The sequence below is a fragment of the Nomascus leucogenys genome, chromosome 1a (genome assembly GCF_006542625.1).
Source record: "Nomascus leucogenys isolate Asia chromosome 1a, Asia_NLE_v1, whole genome shotgun sequence".
Lineage (NCBI taxonomy): Eukaryota > Metazoa > Chordata > Mammalia > Primates > Hylobatidae > Nomascus > Nomascus leucogenys.
Genome location: NC_044381.1, coordinates 93,649,091 through 93,669,090, shown reverse-complemented (window position 1 = coordinate 93,669,090; position 20,000 = coordinate 93,649,091). Strand labels below are relative to the sequence as shown.

The 20,000-nt window shown below is 43.9% G+C and overlaps 1 protein-coding gene across 3 annotated transcripts in view; it reads left to right on the top strand.

Annotated features, from left to right (window-relative positions):
• Positions 1-20,000, top strand: part of EAPP (E2F associated phosphoprotein) — a 74,921-nt gene that overhangs the window by 4,944 nt on the left and 49,977 nt on the right. For 2 of the 3 annotated variants that reach the window (XM_030813299.1, XM_030813295.1), the window contains exons 3-4: positions 575-670; positions 9,609-9,719. In XM_030813299.1, the coding sequence (XP_030669159.1) occupies positions 575-670; positions 9,609-9,676 (164 nt within the window). In that variant the 3' untranslated portion in view covers positions 9,677-9,719. Of the gene's footprint in view, positions 1-574; positions 671-4,933; positions 5,052-9,608; positions 9,720-20,000 lie in introns of all 3 variants that reach the window. The other variant, XM_003263694.4, reaches the window with a different exon arrangement.

Genomic DNA, 20,000 nt, shown 5'->3' with positions numbered 1-20,000 from the left:
TCTTCACTCTTCAGCATTGATTTCCACCCTGATATGCTATGTATTAGCTGGCAAAATCTGAAAGCATATAAAAATATAATAAAAACTAAAGTAGATGCTAACTAAGAGGAATTAGGGATATGGGTATATGATGACATAAGTATAGGTAATGTCATGGCCTTGGGCACAACTGAGGAGAAGAATGTGTCCTTGACTCATTCCTCCTGCCTTCCTGTTTCCTAATGTTTCTTAGAACAAAATGTTTGTTCTATGTTCTGCACAGTATACTATATGACTGAAAGGTAGAGATACGTGTGCTGGCAACCTGAAGATACAGCTATTTTATTTAATGAGATTTGTGGGAAGGGAGAGAGAAGAATTTTCTCAAGATTTGGAACATTTTAAGGAGGACCAGTTCTCTGTAACTGTATAGGGCATAGACATCGAGTAATTCACTGATGTGAAAATATGTCACCATCAAATGAGATTGTGAATGAGTTGATATTGCTTTGAGGTAATGGAAGAATATACGGAGTTTTTCGTCTTGTGAATTATGTGTGATTTAGTCTGTAAACTTTACTTCTGGTTTGAATAGGATCTTCCTCAGGAAATGGAAAAGTTGCAACAGCTCCGACGAGGTATTACGATGATATATATTTTGATTCCGATTCTGAGGATGAAGACAGAGCAGGTAAGTAACCTATTTACCAGGTTTAGCAGTTACATTTTATAAAAAAAGTTTGCCTAACAATTATTGGATGTTAGGATTTCCCTCTGAGTTTGGTCTTTTAAGAAATTATAGCTGGGCATGGTGGCTCACACCTGTAATCGCAGCACTTTGGGAGGCTGATGCAGGCAGATCACCTGAGGTTGGGAGTTTAAGACCAGCCTGACCAACTTGGCGAAACCTCATCTGTACTAAAAATACAAAAATAAGCCGGGCATGGTGGCGCACGCCTGTAGTCCCGGCTACTTGGGAGGCTGAGGCAGGAGAATCACTTGAACCTGGGAGTGGAGGTTGCAGTGAGCTGAGATCGCATCACTGCACTCCAGCCTGGGCGACAGAGTGAGACTGTCTCAAAAAAATAAATAAATAAATAAAGTGGATGCCATTGATGTGAAAACAAAAGCAGGATTGATTAGTAAGAAAAACTGGGGGCTGGGCGTGGTGGCTCACGCTTGTAATCCCGGCACTTTGGGAGGCAGAGGTGGGCAGATTGCCTGAGGTCAGGAGTTCTAGACCAGTCTGGCCAACATGGTGAAACCCCATCTCTACTAAAAATCCAAAAATTTAGCCCGGCTTGGTGCCACGCACCTGTAATCCTGGCTACTTGGGAGGATGAGACAGGGAAGTTGCTTGAACCAGGGAGGTAGAGGTTGCAGTGAGCTGAGATCGCACCACTGCGCTCCAGCCTGGGTGACAGAGTGAGACTCCGTCTCAAAAAAAAAAAAAAAAACAAAAAAAAAAACCTGGGGATGCAGGCATGTGAGGACATGGCACCAACAGTGGTGCTGCTTGGGTGTACCTAGGGAGTGAGAGAGAGTGTGTCCCAAATCAATACCTCCCCTCCTCAGGGCTTTTGCCCCCTCTTCCTTTAGGTTCCCTATAGCAGCAATATTTGTTTTCATGTCTGCAAAGAGTTTCTATGTTTTAATCCAACTGCAGAATTTTTTTTTTTTTTTTTTTTTGAGATGGAGTTTCACTCTTGTTGCCCAAGCTGGAGTGCAATGGCGCCATCTTGGTTCACTGCAACCTCCACCTCCTGGGTTCAAGCAATTTTCTTGTCTCAGCCTCCCGAGTAGCTGGGATTGCAGGCGCCTGTTGCATGCTTGGCTAATTTTTTGTTTTTTTAGGAGAAACGGGGTTTCATCATGTTAGCCAGGCTGGTCTCGAACTCCTAACCTCAGGTGATCCAGCCACTTCAGCCTCCCAAAGTGCTGGGATTACTGGTGTGAGCCACCGCGCCCAGCCTCCTCCTGCAGAATTTTTCTTAATGTGTTGCTTTTTAATCAGCCCCTATGTTCTTCAAAATTGAATTTTTCTTTTTTTTTTTTTTTTTTTTTTTGAGACAGGGTTTTGCTCTGTTTTCCAGGCTGGAGTGCAGTGGTGCGATCTCAGCTCACTGCAAGCTCTGCCTCCTGGGTTCACGCCATCCTCCTGCCTCAGCCTCCCGAGTAGTTGGGACTACAGGTGCCCGCCACCATGCCCGGCTAATTTTTTTTGTTTGTTTGTTTTTTTTGAAACAGAGTCTCGCTCTGTTGCCCAGGCTGGAGTGCAGTGGCACAGTCTCGGCTCACTGCAAGCTCCGCCTCCCAGGTTCACTCCATTCTCCTGCCTCAGCCTCCCGAGTAGCTGGGACTACAGGCGCCCACCAGTACGCCCGGCTAATTTTTTGTATTTTTAGTAGAGACAGGGTTTCACTGCGTTAGCCAGGATGGTCTCGAACTCCTGATCTCAGGTGATCCACCCATCTCGGCCTCCCAAAGTGCTGGGATTACAGGCGTGAACCACCACGCCCGGCCAATTTTTTGTATTTTTAGTAGAGACGGGGTTTCACTGTGTTAGCCAGGATGGTCTTGATCTCCTGACCTTGTGATCCGCCCACCTTGGCCTCCCAAAGTGCTGGGATTACAGGCGTGAGCCACTGGCCCAGCCTCAAAATTGACTTTTTTATAAAATTTGAGCAAGGTTGAACATAACAAGAGCTAAAACTAATTATTTCAGTAATTACAATGAAATATTCAAATAACAAATTTCTGTGGTAAAGAACAATATTATACTTTTATGCATTGTTACTTAAATATTGACCTGTTAGAATGTATGTATTTGTTTGTTTATTTATTTATTTTGAGACGGAGTCTCAATCTGTTGCCCCCAGGCTGGAGTGCAGTGGCGTCAGCTCACTGCAAGCTCTGCCTCCTGGGTTCACGCCATTCTCTTGCCTCAGCCTGCCAAGTAGCTGGGACTACAGGTGCCCGTTACCACGCCCGGCTAAATTTTTGCATTTTTAGTAGAGATGGGGTTTCACTGTGTTAGCCAGGATGATCTCGATCTCCTGACCTCGTGATCCGCCTGCCTCGGCCTTCCAAAGTGCTGGGATTACAAGCATGAGCCACCGCGCCCAGCCTTTTTTATTTATTTTTTAGGCAGAGTCTCACTCTGTCACCCAGGCTGGAGTGCGGTGACGCAGTCTTGGCTCACTATAGCCTCTGCCTCCTGGGTTCAAGCGATTCTGGTGTCTCAGCCTCCCTGGTAGTTGGGACTACAGGCACACGCTACCATACCTGGTTACTTTTTGTATTTTTAGAAGAGACAGGATTTCGCCATGTTGGCCATGCTGGTTTGAAACTCCTGATCTCAGATTGTCTGCCCGCTTTGGCCTCCCAAAGTTCTGGGATTACAGGCATGAGCCACCACTCCCTGCCTGCTAGAATACATTCAAAAAGTCTAGTGTATGTAGGTGGCCATAGTTTTTTTTTTTTCTCTTTTTTTTTTGTTTTTTTCCTCTTCCTTTCTTTTTTTTTTTTTGTAGAGATGGGGTCTTGCTTTGTTACTTAGGCTGGTGTCGAATTCCTGGCTTCAAGCGGTCCTCCCAAAGTGCTGGTATTACAGATGGGAGCCGCTGTGTCTGACCTCATACTGTTGTTTTTTTAATTCGCTTTTGAAATATTTTTGTTCTAATGTTAGTAGCATTTTATGTATATATTCATACATCATACATTTCTATTCTTGGCTTGTGTTGAGTGGCTCTTTTGACTCTCTTTTTTGAATTCTCATTGTTTGAACTTAGTCCTTGAGATACCAGTTTTGGGTAAATAAACAATTTTTGCCTCCTCTGTCACTTTAATGCCTTATTAGTTGGAGAAGAACTTTATTTTTTAAATTTTTGTTAAATTTTTTACTTTTTTAGAGATAGGTCTCACTCTCACCCAGGCTCCAGCAGTGCAGCAGTGCAATTAATAGCTCACTACATCCTCAGACTCCCAGGCTCAAGCCATCCTCCCAGCTCAGCTTCCCTAGTAGCTAGGACTACAGGTGTGCCTGGCTAATTTTTAATTTTTATTTGTGTAGAGATGGAGTCTCATTATGCTGGCCAGGCTGGTCTTGAACTCCTGGTCTCAAGTGATCCTCTCGTCTCAGCCCCTCAAAGCTCTAGGATTATAGGTGTGAGCTACCGCACCCTACCTGGACAAGCACTTGTTTAGATGAAGGGTTTTTTTTAACTTTTTTTTTTTTTGAGATGGAGTTTTGCTCTTGTTGCCCAGGCTGGAGTGCGATGGCGTGATCTCGGCTCACCACACCCTCCACCTCCTGGGTTCAAGTGATTCTCCTGCCTCAGCCTCCCAGGTAGCTGGGATTATAGGTGCCTGCCACCACGCCTGGCTAATTTTGTATTTTATTTTATTTTTTTTCTTTTTCTTTGAAACGGAGTCTCACTCTGGCTGGAGCGCAGTGGCACGATTTCGGCTCACTACAACCTCTGCCTCCTGGGTTCAAGCAGTTTTTCTGCCTCGGGCCCCCAAGTAGCTGGGATTACAGGTGCCTGCTACCGTGCCCAGCTAATTTTTGTATTTTTAGTAGAGAGGCGGTTTCACCGTGTTGGCCAGGCTGGTCTCGAACTCCTGACCTCAGGTGATCTGCCCGCCTCGGTCCCCCAAAGTGCTGGGATTACAGGCATGAACACCGCACCTGGCCATAATTTTGTATTTTTAGTAGAGACGCGGTTTTGCCACGTTGTCCAGGCTGGTCTCGAACTCCTGACATCAGGCGATCCACCCACCTTGGCCTCCCAAAGTGCTAGGATTACAGGTGTGAGCCACTGCGCCTCTCCCTTTTTTAACTTTTTAGGGAAAATATAAATAAATGTGTAGCTTGGGAAATGAGACTCTTCATTTAAAGAAGTGTGAACTTGACACATGATTCTTAGCCATATCCTAACATTTTCAAAATTAGTACAGGTGACCAAGAAAAAAAAGAAGAAACAATACAAGATTCCAACGAATGACGAATTACTGTATGATCCTGAAAAAGATAACAGAGATCAGGCCTGGGTTGATGCACAGAGAAGGGGGTAAGAACTTAAAGCTAATATTTAGAATCTTTAGAAAAAAAGATTGAAAGATGATTTTTACTACATTCACATTTTGAATATATGTGTATATGTTTACACAAACACATACACAACACACACAAACAAAAAAGAGGAAAAAACTGCGCAATAGTTTATTTTGAAAATAACCAGCAAATTTTAGTGAGACAATTTTTTTTTAATTTTTTAAATTCTTATTAATTTTTTTGAGACAGAATCTTGCACTGTCACCTGGGCTGGAGTACAGTGGCGCGATCTTGGCTCACTGCAACCTCCACCTCCCGCGTTCAAGAGATTCTCCTGCCTCAGCTTCCTGAGTAGTTGGGATTACAGGCAGCTGCCACCACACCCAGCTAATTTTTTGTATTTTTAGTAGAGACCGGGTTTCACCATGTTGGCCAGGCTAGTCTCGAACCCCTGACCTCGTGATTCACCCGTCTCGGCCTCCCAAAGTGCTGGGATTATAGGCGTGAGCCACCGCATCTGGCCCAACAATTTTTTTTTTTTTTTTTAAACTTGTTGAATTTAGGCTGCGTTAGTCATTCTCTCCCTCAAGAAAAACTGACGTTTTTTTTCAGATGCTGTTTTAAATTACTTTGAGATTAAGAGTTTATGTGGATGGGCTGGGGTGGTGGCTTATACCTGTAATCCCAGCCACTTTGGGAGGCCGAGGCGGGTGGATCACCTGAGGTCTGGAGTTTGAGACCAGCCTGGCGAACATAGTGAAACCGAGTCTCTACTAATACAAAAATTAGTGGGGCCATGGTGGCACACACCTGTAATTCCAGCTACTCAGGAGGCTGAGGCGGGAGAATTGCTCGAACCTGGGAGGTGGAGGTTGCAGTGAGCTGAGATCACGCCACTCAACTCAGCCTCCCAACAGAATGATACCATGTCTCAAAAAAAAAAAAAAAAAAAAAACCTTTTGTGGATGAAGAGCAGATTTAGCAAATTGTTCTTTTTAACTACTTACAAATTTGATTTTTAAAAATTGAGATGAGGCTGGGCATGATGGCTCATATCTGTAATCCCAGCACTTTGGGAGGCCAAGGCGGGCGGATCACTTGAAGTCAGGAGTTCAAGACCAGCCTGGCCAACATGGCGAAACCCTGTCTCTATTAAAAATACAAAAATTGTCTGGGCATGGTGGTGTGTGCCTGTAATCACAGCTACTGTGGAGGCACAAGAATCGCTTGATCCCAGGAGGTGGAGGTTGCACTGAGCTGATATTGTACCACTGTACTCCAGCCTGGTCGACTCAGTGAGACTGTCTCAAAAAAAAAAAAAAATTGAGATGAGGCTACTCTAGGTACACTGCTTATGGGGTAGCCCTGCTCTGCAAGGAGCAGTTAAAAATTTTTTTTGAGATGAAATTCACATAGCAAAAGTACCCACTTTAAAAGTGAACAATTCAGTGGCATTTAATACCATTCACAATGTTGTACAGCCATCACTTTTACGTAGTTTCAACCATTTCATCATCCCAAAAGGGAACGCTGTACTGTTAGGTAGTTTCCCTACCCTTCCCCTCAGCCCCTTGGCAGCCACTGATCTGTGCACTGTCTCTGTGGATTTGCTTATTTTAGATATTTCTTATGAATGGGATATTATACAGGATGTGACCTTTTGTATCTGGCTTCTTTCACTGGGCATAGTGCTTTTTAAGTTCATCTACATTTTAGCATATGTCAGTACTTCTCTACTTTTTATGACTGAATAATATCCCATTGTATGTATATACCACAATTTGTTTATCCTTTCATCCACTGAGGGATGGATGTTTGTGTTGGTTCCACACCCTTCGCCGCCACCTTTTTTTAAGAGATGCCTGGGCTGGAGTGCAATGGTGCAGTTATTGCTCATTGTAGCCTCAAACTTCTGGGCTCTAGCACTCCTCCTGCTTCAGCTTCCTGAGTAGCTGTGACTATAGGCACACACCGCCTCCCGGGTTCAAGCACTCCTCCCACCTCAGCCTTCCGAGTAGCTGGGACTGTAGGCACACACCACCTGGCTAATTAAAAAATTTTTTTTAGTAGAGAGGTCTAGCTGTGTTGCCCAAGGTGATCTTGAACTCCTGGCCCCAGGTGATCCTTCTGTCTTCACCTCCTGTGCTGGCATTACAGGTGTGAGCCATTGTGCCAGGCCATTTTTTTTTTTTTTTTTTTTGAGACAGAGTTTTGCTCTTGTTGCCCAGGCTGGAGTGCAAATGTGATCTTGGCTCACCGCAACCTCCTCCTCCCAGGTTCAAGCGATTCTTCTGTCTCAGCCTCTCGGGTAGCTGGGATTACAGGCATGTGCCACTGCGCCTGGCTAATTTTGTATTTTTAGTATAGATGGGGTTTCTCCGTGTTGGTCAGGCTGGTCTCGAACTCCTGACCTCAGATGATCCACCCGCCTCGGCCTCCCAAAGTGTTGGGATTACAGGCATAAGCCATCGTACCCGGTCTTTTTTTTTTTTTTAATTTAAAGACAGGGTCTTGCTCTGTTGCCCAGACTGTAGTGCAGTGATGCTGTCATACCTCAATGCAGCCCTGAACTCCTGGGCTCAAGTGATCCTCCTGCCTCAGCCTCCTGAGTGCACGCTTGTTTTTTTTGTTTCTAATTTAATTTTTAATAGACACGAGGTCTTGCTGTGTTGCCCAGGCTGATCTTAAACTCCTGGGCTCAAGCAATCCCCTCCTACCTTGGCCTCCTTAAGTGCTGGGATTAAAGGTGTGAGCCACCATGCCCGGTTTATGCTTGTTTATTTTTATTTTCATTTTATTTTTTTTATTTTCTTACAGAGACAGGGTTTCACCATGCTGCCCAGGCTAGTCTCAAACTCCTAGGCTCAAGTGATCTGCCCACCTTGGCTTGGGATTACAGGTGTAATTCCAGCCTGGCTCTATGCTTGTTTTTGTTTTTGTTTTTTTGGGACAGAGTCTCGCTCTGTTGCCCAGGCTGGAGTGCAGTGTCACAATTTCGGCTTACTGTGACCTCCACCTCCCGGGTTCAAGCAGTTCTCTGCCTCAGCCTCCCAAGTAGCTAGGATTATAGGTACCCGCCACCACGCCTGGCTAATTTTTGTATTTTTAGTAGAGATGGGGTTTCACCATGTTAGCCAGGCTGGTCTTGAACTCCTGACCTTGTGTCCACCCACCTCAGCCTCCCAAAGTGCTGGGATTACAGACGTGAGCCACCGTGCCCAGCCTGTATGCTTTTTTTTTAATGTAGCTTTACTGTTTTTAAAAAATTCATGGACTTTTATTTTTGGTACGCTTGTCACAATTAATGGACTAATATTGATACATTATTATTTTATTTTTTATTTTTTATTTTTTTGGAGACGGAGTCTCGCTCTGTCGCCCAGGCTGGAGTGCAGTGGCGTGATCTCGGCTCACTGCAAGCTCCGCCTCCTGGGTTCAACCGATTCTCCTGCCTCAACCTCCTGAGTAGCTGGGACTACAGGCATGTGCCACCACGCCCAGCTAATTTTTGTATTTTTTAGTAGAGATGGGGTTTCACCATGTTGGCCAGGATGGTCTTGATCTCTTGGCCTTGTGATCCGCCCGCCTTGGCCTCTCAAAGTGCTGGGATTACAGGCGTGAGCCACTGCGCCCGGCCTTGATACATTATTAATCAAAGTCCATAATTTTAAAACATTTCCTTAGTTTTTATGTACTGTTGTTTTTCTGTTTGAGGATCCTGTGTAGGATAGTACATTACTTTTAGTTATCGTGTCTCCCTAGGCTCTTCTTGACTCTGTCAGTTTCTTAGACTTTCCTTGTTTTCAGTGCCCTTAATTACTTTGAGGAGCACTAATCAGGTACATGTAGGAGGCCCCTCTGTTGGAATTTTTCTGCTGGTTTTTCTCATAATTAGGATGGGATTATGAATTTTTATGAGTAAGAACATAGAAGTAGAGAGTCATTTTCATCACATTATATCAAGAGTACATACTACCAACCTGAGTTTTGTGTGTTGATGTTGACCTTGATCACCTTGCTGACCAGTGTTAACTTTCTCTACTGTAAAGTTAGTCTTTTACCCCGCCTTACCATACGGTACTCTTTGGAAGGAAGTCACTGTCTCCAACCCAGACTTAAGGACTAGAGAGTTATACTCCACCACTGTGAGGGAAGAGCATCTTTATAGATTATTTAGAATTCTGTATGGGGATTTGTCTCTTCTCCCCCATTTATTTATTTATTCAGTACATTTATATTAGCATGGACTCGTGGGTATTTATTTTATACTTTGGGTTGTAATCCAATCCTACTTTATTTTGTTGCTCAGTTTGTTTCAGCTTTGGCAGTTGGTGACTCGTTCAGTTGGCTCCTGTTTCCCTTTGTCATAACCACCTCACTGTTTTGTTTTTGTTTTCTTGATTACTTCCTTCTTTTCTGGCACTAAAAGATGCTCCAGGTTCATCTTGTGTTCCTCTTTCCTAGAATTAGCCATTTCTCTGAAGAGTACTGGTTCTTTTTATTGGAAAATGACACTAGAAACCAAGATCTGGTTTTAATATGTTTTTCTCCCCACTTTCTTCTTCTGTTCTAGTTACCATGGTTTGGGACCATGGAGGTCACGTCAACAACAGCCTGTTCCAAATAGTGATGCTGTCTTGAATTGTCCTGCCTGCATGACCACACTTTGCCTTGATTGCCAAAGGTAATGGACGAAGGACACACACACACACACACACACACACGTATTTTGTTTAAATCAGAAACAGACTTTTTTTTTTTGAAGTCAGAGTCTCGCTCTGTTGCCCAGGCTGGAGTGCAGTGGCACAATCTCGCCCCACTGCAGCCTCCGCCCTGTGGGTTCAAGCGAGTCTCCTGCCTCAGCCTCCCAGGTAGCTGGAATTACAAGTGGCCACCACCATGCCTGGCTAGTTTTTGTGTGTATATAGATCTAGATCTACATCTAGATATATATATATATAGTTTTGTTTTGTTTTTTTGAGATGAAGTCTCACTCTGTCGTCCAGGCTGGAGTGTAGTGGTGCAATCTTGGCTCACTGCAACCTCTGCTGCCTAGGTTCAAGCGATTCTTCTGCCTCAGCCTCCCAAGTAGCTGGGATTACAGATGCCTGCCACCACACCCGGCTAATTTTTGTAGTTTTAGTACAGACAGGGTTTCACCATCTTAGCCAGGCTGATCTTGAACTCCTGACCTTGTGATCCACCTGCCTTGGCCTCCCAAGTGCTGGGATTACAGGTGTGAGCTACCATGCCCGGCCTTATTTTTGTATTTTTAGTAGAGACAGGGTCACACCATGTTGGCCAGGTTGGTCTCGAACTCCTGACCTCAAGTGATCTGCCCACCTTGGCCTCCCAAAGTGCTGGGATTACATGCGTGAGCCACTGTGCCCAGCCCAGAAACAGACTTTTGAGGTACTCAGGAATTCTGATAAGGTTCTGTACTTAGATTCTTGGTGCTGTGTGACTAATCTTTATACAATTAATTTTGATTATATATAGTTATATTAAATGTAGCTTTTATACTTTTAAAGCTGGGCACAGTGACTCATGCCTGTAATCCCAGTGCTATGGGAGGCTAAGGCGATCACTTGAGCCTAGGAGTTTGAGACCAGCCTAGGCAACATAGTGATACCTCATCTCTACAAAAAATAAAAAAATAAAAAATTAGCTGAGTATAGTGATGTATGCGTGTAGACCCAGCTACTCAATAGGCTGAGGTGAGAGGATGGCTTGAGCTCAGGAATTCAAGACTGCAGTGGGCTGTGACCACCATTGCACTCCAGCCTGGGCAACAAAACAAAGGTGAGATCCCCATCTCTCTCTCAAAAAAAAAAAAAAAAGGTATCTTTTCTAGTGCAAAATAGCAGCATAGGAGCAAACTGGCTTTCCTTCCCCCTGCAGAATACCAAAACCAAATATACAGCACTGAAGCTATCACCACCAGTGTCCCAGATCTCAATATAAGGAGGAGACAGTTTCTAGGGCCACAGAGAAATGAAAAAAACTTAAAGCAGACAGTAAGAGAATTGTTCTTCCATATCTGCTTATCCTTCTCCACAATCTCTCTGGCACCAAGTGAGCAGAAAAATTCCCTGAGCTCATGATTTTTACGTTAGAAAAAGTAAGATTGAAGTGTACAACCAGCTTCTTTACCTTTTCAAGTTCTCTGGTAAGAGATCTGTCCCTGCCTCAACCCATAGGAAACACTGAGAGTGCCTGGAGGAAAAAATATCCCTGAGGATAGCCAGAGACAAAGAAGGATAGCCAGAGACAAAGCCAGGTCCCAAGTGTGAACCCCTAGCCAGCATTCCCATCCTACTGGGATATCCCTATCCTCTTTGGGACCCCCCCCCCGCTTCATTTGGAACAGGCAGCATGCTCAGTGTTTACTAGAACTGAGGCTTAAAGTGCCATCTAGTGCCAAAAAGGAAGCAATGACGTAGTGGGAAGAAAGGAAAAAGAATATCAACATGCAAATTGCAAATTACAAAGAATCTCTAGGTAAACATATCTAATAACCAAAAAAAGCAAAGCAGAGAAGACTAGAATAAATAACTAATCCTTCAATACAAAGACGCACATTTACATCCACAAGACACAGTAGCAAATGGAACCATGACCTCTTCAAATGGACAAAACAAGGAATCAGTGACTGACCCCTTATCACATATCACATATCACAATACTGTGATATGTTAACTCTCTGACCAAGAATTCAAAATAGCAGTTTTAAGAAAACTGAGTGATCTCCAAGACAGACCAGGCAATTCAGAAATTTATCAGAGAAATTTAACAAAGAGATCGAAATAATTTAAAAAAAAATTATGGGCACAGTGGCTCATACCTGTAATCCCAGTACTTTGGGAGGCCAAGCTGGGAGGATGGCTTGAGGCCAGGAGTTTGAGACCAGTCTGGGCAACATAGTAAGACTCTGTCTCTACAGAAAACGAAAAAAACTTAGTTGGTGTCTTGGCATACGCTTATAGACCCAGCTACTTTGGAGGCTGAGGTGGGAGGATCACTTGAGTCCCGGAAGTCAAGGCTGCAGTGAGCCATGATTGTGCCACTGTACTCCAGAATGGGTGGCAGAGTCAGACTCTGTCTCTAAAAGAAGAACAAAATAAAATACAACAGAAATCTGGGAACTCGGCCAGGCACAGTGGCTCACGCCTGTAATCCCAGCACTTTGGGAGACCGAGGCAGGCCGATCATGAGGTCAGGAGATTGAGACCATCCTGGCTAACACGGTGTAACCCCGTCTCTACTAAAAATACAAAAAGTAAGCTGGGCATGGTGGCACGCGCCTATAGTCCCAGCTACTTGGGAGGCTGAGGCGTGAGAATAGCTTGAACCCAGGAGGCGGAGGTTGCAGTGAGCCGAGATCATGCCACTGCATTCCAGCCTGCGCGATGGAGTGAGACTCCATCTCAAAAAAAAAAAAAAAAAAAAAAAAAAAAAAAATCTGGGAACTCTGAGAAATACATTTGCTGAACTAAAAAATTCATTAGAGGCTCTCAACAGCAGAAAGGATCAGCAAAAGAAAGAATCAGTGAGCTTAAAGATAGACGGTTTGAAAATGCACAATCAGAGGAGAAAGAAAAGGGATGAAGATCTCCTACAAGATATAAAATATTATCTCAAAAGATTAAATCTAAGAATTGGTACTCAGGAGGGAGTAGAGCAAAAGCTAGGGGTAGAAAGCTTATTCAAAAAAATAATAGCAGTAGCTGGTGATGGTGGCTGACACTTGTAATCCCAGCACTCTGGGAGGCGAAGGTGGGTGCATCACCTGAGGTCAGCAGTTCGAGACCAGCCTGGCCAACATGGTAAAACCCTGTCTCTACTAAAAATGTAAACAAATTAGCTGGGCATGGTGGTGCATGCCTGTAATCCAAGCTACTCGGGAGGCTGAGGCAGGAGAATGGCTTGAACCCAGGAGGCAGAGGTTGCCGCGAGCTGAGATCACACCATTGCACAACAGCCTGGGCAACAAGAGCAAAACTTGGTCTCAAAAATAATAATTGTAATAATAATAGCAGAAAATGTTCCAAAACTTGAGAAGGAGATATTTATGGCCAGAGAACACAAAACACATTTGACTCAAATAAAACCACCCCCAGGCATATAACAATAAAACAATAAAACTGTCCAAAGGTTATGGACAAAGAGAAGATCTTGAAAAGAGCGAGAGAAATGAAGCAAATAACATATAAAGTGCTACAGTTCATCTGGCAACAGACTTCTCAGTGGAAACCATACATATCAGGAGGGACTGGAATGAAAAAAAAAAAATGCCAGGCGGGGTGTGGTGGCTCATCCTGTAATCCCAGCACTTTGAGAGGCCAAAGTGGGCGGATCACTTGAGGCCAGGAGTTTGAGACAAGCCTGGCCAACGTGGTGAAACCCCTCTGTACTAAAAATATTAAAAAAATAGCTGAGCGTGGTGGCATTTGCCTATAATCCCAGCTATTTGGGAGGCTGAGGCACGAGAATTGTTTGAACCTGGGAGGCACAGGTTGCAGTGAGCTGAGATTGCACCACTGCATTCCAGCCTGGGGGACAGAGTGAGACTGTCTCAGAAATAAAGGGCCAGGTGTGGTGGCTCATGCCTGTAATCCTAGCACTTTGGGAGGCTGGGGTGGGCGGATCACCTGAGGTCAGGAGTTCAAGACCAGCCTGGCCAACATGGTGAAATTCTGTCTCTACTAAAAATACAAAAATTAGCTGGGCGTGGTGGCGCATGCCTATAATCCCAGCTACTGGGGAGGCTGAGGCAGGAGAATTGCTTGAACCAAGGAGGTGGAGGTCACAGTGAGCCAAGATCATGCCACTTCACTCCAGCCTGAGTGACAGAGTGAGACTCTGTCTCAAAAAAAGAAGAAAAAAAGAGAGAAAAGAAAGAACTGGGCCAGACATGGTGGCTCATGCCTGTAATCCTAGCACTTTGGGAGGCTGAGGTAGGTGGATACCTGCGGTCAGGAGTTCGAGACCAGCCTGGCCAACATGGTGAAACCCCATCTCTACTAAAAATATAAAAAATTAGCTGGGAGTCGTGGCGGACACCTGTAATCCAAGCTTACTCAGCAGCCTGAGGCAGGAGAATCACTTGAACCAGGGAGGTGGAGGTTGCAGTGAGCCAAGATTGCGCCACTGCACTTCAGCCTCGGTAACAAGGGCGAAACTCTGTTTCAAAAAAAAAGAAGAAAAGAAAGAACCTTGTTATATCTGTAAGTTTTTTTTTGTGATTTCATGATAACCATAATACAAAAACCTATAATAGATTCACCACAATCAAAAAGCAATGAATTAAAACATACTACCAGAGAAAATCACTTAATCACAAAGGAAGACAGTAAGGAAGGGAAGAGTTACAAAACAACCAGAAAAAAAGCAGCAAAATGCCAGTAGTTGTATTAGTCTGCTCTTGCACTGCTATAAGGAAATACCCGAGACTAGATAATTTATAAAGAAAGAAATTTAATTGGCTCACAGTTCTACAGGCTGTATAGGAAGCATGGCTGGGGAGGCCTCAGGAAACTTTTTTTTTTTTTTGAGAGGGAGTCTTGCTTGTCACCCAGGCTTTAGTGCAGTGGCACGATCTTGGCTCACTGCAACCTCCACCTCCCAGGTTCACACAATTCTCCTGTCTCAGTTTCCCAAGTAGCTGGGACTACAGGCACACACCACCACTCCTGGCTAATTTTTGTATTTTTAGTAGAGGTGGAATTTCACCATATTGGTCAGGCTGGTCTTGAACACCTGACTTCAGGTGATCCACCCACCTTGACCTCCCAAAGTGCTGGGATTACAGGTGTGAGCCAGTGCGCCTGGCCAGGAAACTTTTAATGATGGCAGAAGGCAAAGGGGAAGCAGGCACATCTTACATGGCCAGAGCAAGAGGAAGAGAGAGAGGGGAGGTGCCACATACTTTTAAACAATCAAATCTTGTGAGTACTCACTATCACGAGCAGCACGAGGGGGAAAATCTGCCCTAAAGATCTAGTTACCTCCCACCAGGTCCCACCTCCAATGTTGGAGATTACAATTTGACATGAGATTGGGGCAGGGACACAGACCCAAGCCATATCAGTAGCAAATGCTTACTTACCAGTAGTAACACAATGTAAATGGACTCACTTCTCCAATTAAAAGGTAGATAGTGGCCGAATGGATCAACAAACAAGACTCAACTATATGCTGCCTAGAAGAAACTTGCTTCACTTGTAAGGACACGTGGACTGAACACGAATGGGAAAAGATATTTCATGCAACTGGAAACCAGTATAAGAATAGCTGTCCTTAAGACAGACTACAATCAAGGACTGTAAAAAGGAAACAAAGAAGTTTACTATATAAAGGGGTCAATTCAGCAAGAGGAATTTATATAACAGTACAAATATCTATGCAGCCAACATTGGAACTCCCAGGTATATAAACATTAATAGATCCAAAGGGGCTGGGCGCAGTGGCTCACGCCTGTAATCCCAACACTTCAGGAGGCTGAGGTTGGTGGATCACGAGGTCAGGAGATTGAGACCAGCCTGGCCAACATGGTGAAACCCCATCTCCACAAAAATACCAAAATTAGCTGGGCATGATGGTGGGTACCTGTAATCCAGCTTCTCAGGAGGCTGAGGTGGGAGAATCACTTGAAGCTGGGAGGCGAAGGTTGCAGTGAGCCAAGATCGTGCTATTGCACTGCAGCCTGGGTGACAGAGTGAGACTCCATCTCAAAAAAAAAAAAAAAAAAAAAAAACTCTAAAGGGAGAGATACAATACAGTATTAGTATTGCAATACAATAATAGTAGGGGACTTCAACACTCCACTCTCAGTAATGAACAGATCATCCAGATAGAAAACCATAAAGAAACATCAGAGTTAAACTACACAGTAGACCAAAGAAGCCTAACTGACATTTACAGAACATTTCACCCAAATAATCTAATGATACACCTCAAGGGACTAGAAAAGCAAGGACAGACCAAATCCAACATTAATAGAAGGAAAGAGGCTGGGCGTGGTGACTCACACCTGTAATCCCAGCACTTTGGGAGGCTAAAGCAGGCCGATCACGAGGTCAGGAGTTTGAGACCAGCCTGACCAACCTGGTGAAACCCTGTCTCTACTAAAAATACAAAAATGAGCCAAGTGTGGTGGCGCCCACCTTTAATCCCAGCTACTCAGGAGGCTGAGGCGGGAGAATCGCTTGAACCTGAGAGACAGAGGTTGCAGTGAGCTGAGATCACACCATTGCACTCCAGCCTGGGCGACAGAGCGAGACTGTGTCTCAAAAAAAAAATTACTTAAATAAAATAAAAGGAAAGAAATAATAAAGATCAAGGCAGGAATGAATGAAATTGAGACCCCAAAAAACCCAAACAAACAAGCCAGAAGATTAATGAAATTAAAAGTTGATAATTTTAAAAGATAGAATCGACAAACCTCTCAGAAAAAAAGAGAGAAGGCCCAAATAAATTAGAAATAGAAAAGAAGGCATAACAACTGAGACCACGGAAATACAAGGAATCAGGCTAGGCACGGTAGCTCATGCCTGTAATCCCAGAACTTTGGGAGGCCAAGGTGGGCAGGTTACCTGAGGTCAGGAGTTCAAGACAAAACTGACCAACACAGTGAAACCCTGTCTCTACTAAAAAATACAAAATTAGCCAGGTGTGGTGTTACATTCCTGTAATCCCAGCTACTTGGGAGGCTGAGGCAGGAGAATCACTTGAACCCGGGGGACAGAGGTTGTGGTGAGCTGAGATCACGCCATTGCACTCCAGCCTGGACAACAAGAGCAAAACTCCATCTCAAAAAAAAAAAAAAAAGAAAAAAGAAAAGAAATACAACTGGCCGGGCGCGGTGGCTCATGCCTGTAATCCCAGCACTTTGGGAGGCCAAGGCGGGCGGATCACAAGGTCAGAAGATTGAGACCATCCTGGCTAACACAATGAAACCCCGTCTCTACTAAAAATACAAAAAAATTAGCCGGGCATGGTGGCAGGCGCCTGTAGTCCCAGCTACTAGGGAGGCTGAGGCAGAAGAATGGCGTGAACCCAGGAGACGGAGCTTGCAGTGAGCCGAGATCCTGCCACTGCACTCCAGCCTGGGTGACAGAGCGAGACTCCGTCTCAAAAAAAAAAAAAAAATACAAAAAATCATTAGACACCATTACAAACTATTATATGCCAACAAATTAGAAAACCTAGAAGTGAATAAACTCCTGAACACATATAGCCTACCGAGATTGAGCCATGAAGAAATAGAAAAACAACAAACCAATAATGAGTAATGAGATCAAAGCCATAGTAAAAAGTCCCTTATCAAAAAAAAAAAAAAAAAAAAAGCCCAGTACCCGATGGCTCAAAGAACTAATACCAATTTTACTCAAACTTCAAAAAAAAATTGAGCAAAACGTTGGAATACACATTTCTCAAAAGAAGACACAGAAATGGCCAACAAGTATATGGAAAAAATGTGCAACATCACTAATCATGGATGGAAATGGAAGTCATGGAAATGGAGATCAAAATTACAATGAGATATCTCACCCTGTTTCGAATGGCTTTTATCAAAAAAACAGGGAACATGGGATGCTGGTGAGGATGCGGAGAAAGGGGAACCCTTGAACACTGTTGGTGGGAATGTAAATTAGTATAGCCACTATGGAAAACTGTATGGAAGTTCCTCAAAAAACTAAAAATAGAACTACCATATGATCCAGCAATTCTGCTACTGGGTATATATCCAAAAGAAAGGAAATCAATATATCAAAGCAATATCTGTGCTCTCATGTTTATTGTAGCACTATTTATAAGAGCCAAAATATCTACCTAAGTGCCCACTGATCTGCAGGATGAATTATAGTTTAAAATCTATTGTAAAGAAAGTTATTGTATATTTCAAAATAGCTAGAAGAGAGTAATTCAAATGTTTCTGGCATAAAGAAAAGATAAATATTGGCTGGGCATGGTGGCTCATGCCTGTAATCCCAGAACTTTGGGAGGCTGAGGCGGGCAGATCACTTGAGGTCAGGAGTTCGAGACCAGCCTGGCCAACATGATGAAACCCTGTCTCTACTAAAAATACAAAAATTAGCTGGATGTAGTAGCATGCACCTGTAATTCCAGCTACTTGGGAGGCTGAGGCAGGAGAATCGCTTGAACCTGAGAGGCGGGGGTTGCAGTGAGCTGAGATCACACCATTGTACTCCAGCCTGGGTAAGAGTGAGACTTTGTCTTAAGAAATAATAATAAATATTTAAGGTGATGGATCTCTCAATTACACTGATTTGATCTTTACAAATTATATGAATATGTTAAATTATCACATGTACCCCCTGAAAATATGTGCATCTATGATATATCGATAAAAATTTTTATTAGTAGCTTTTTTAATAAAGCACTTGCCAGTGCTAATAAGGATTTGGTGAAACTGCATATGTGTTTTACAATGATATAACACCTTAAAAGAAAAACTATATTTCTACTCACAGCACTTCTGACACCAAATGTGTGGGGCTCCTCCCCCCATATCAAGCAATCTTCAATTTTCTGTGGACACTGAGTGTCCTACAATATAATTCTGACACTACCTGGAGTTAGTGCAGAACCCACAGGTTGAGATCAGTCTTAATAAGACTGCCCCCACCACTTCAGATGCCATTGTAAGTAGGAGGTCCCCAGGTTACCCATGCCTCTTATCTGATTGTAAATTAGGGGTTCCTTTTTTTTTTTTTTTTTTTTTGAGACAGGGTCTCGCTCTGTTGCCCAGGCTGGAGTACAGTGGCACCATCTCCGCTCACTGCAACCTCCGCCTCCTCGTGCCTCAGCTTCTCGAGTAGCTGGGACTACAGGCATGTGCCACCACACCGGTTAATTTTTGTATTTTTAGTAGAGATGGGGTTTCACCATGTTGGCCAGGCTGGTTTCAAACTCCTGGTGTCAAGCTATCTGTCCACCTCGGCCTCCCAAAGTGCTGGGATTATAGGCATGATTTTTTCTTGTATTAGTAGCCTTATAAGTGGCTGGCTTAGTACATGTTCTGAATGAAATTAACTGAAAATAAATAATGATACGGGTGGTCGATTTGTTTTAGGAACTAATGAGTAACCAGTTGTAGTTTATTCTTATTAGCTGGCTTGAGGTTTATGATGATTTGCAACAATTTTTTACTGTACATATGAGCCTTAAGCGTTTTGCATATAAGTTAACACAGACTATGTTTATGAGATGAGGTCTTTGTACTTAAGCTGCCTGTCTTCCAGTTAAACCATAACACAGGGTGCCTATATTCAAAAGTTTCTTCATGATCTAATTGGCCTTGGTGAAAATTATGTTCCATATTAATGCAAGGTTTCAATACAATGGAGTAATTTTTTTTTTAATGAAAATTTTATTTAAAGTTTGGGGAAATGATTTAAGACTTCTTAGAGTGTTTTTTTTTTTTTTGGGATGGAGTGTCGCTCTGTTGCCCAGGCTGGAGTGCAGTGGCGTGATCTCCGCTTACTGCAATCTCCGCCTCCCGGGTTCAAACAATTCTCCTGCCTCAGCCTCCTGAGTAGCTGGGATTACAGGCATGTGCCACCATGCCTGGCTAATCTTTGCATTTTTAGTAGCGATGAGGTTTCACCATGTTGGTCAGGCTGGTCTTGACTTCTTGACCTCGTGATCCACCTGCTTCAGTCTCCCAAAGTGCTGGGATTACAGGCGTGAGCCACCACACCCGGCCTTCCTTGGTGAGTGTTCTTTTTTTTTTTTTTTTTTGAGACGGATTCTCGCTCTGTTACCCAGGCTGGAGTGCGTGCAGTGGCGCGATCTCAGCTCACTGCAAGCTCTGCCTCCCGGGTTCACGCCATTCTCCTGCCTCAGCCTCTCCGAGTAGCTGGAACTGCAGGCGCCCAACAGCATGCCCGGCTAATTTTTTGTATTTTTAGTAGAGACGGGGTTTCACCGTGGTCTCGAT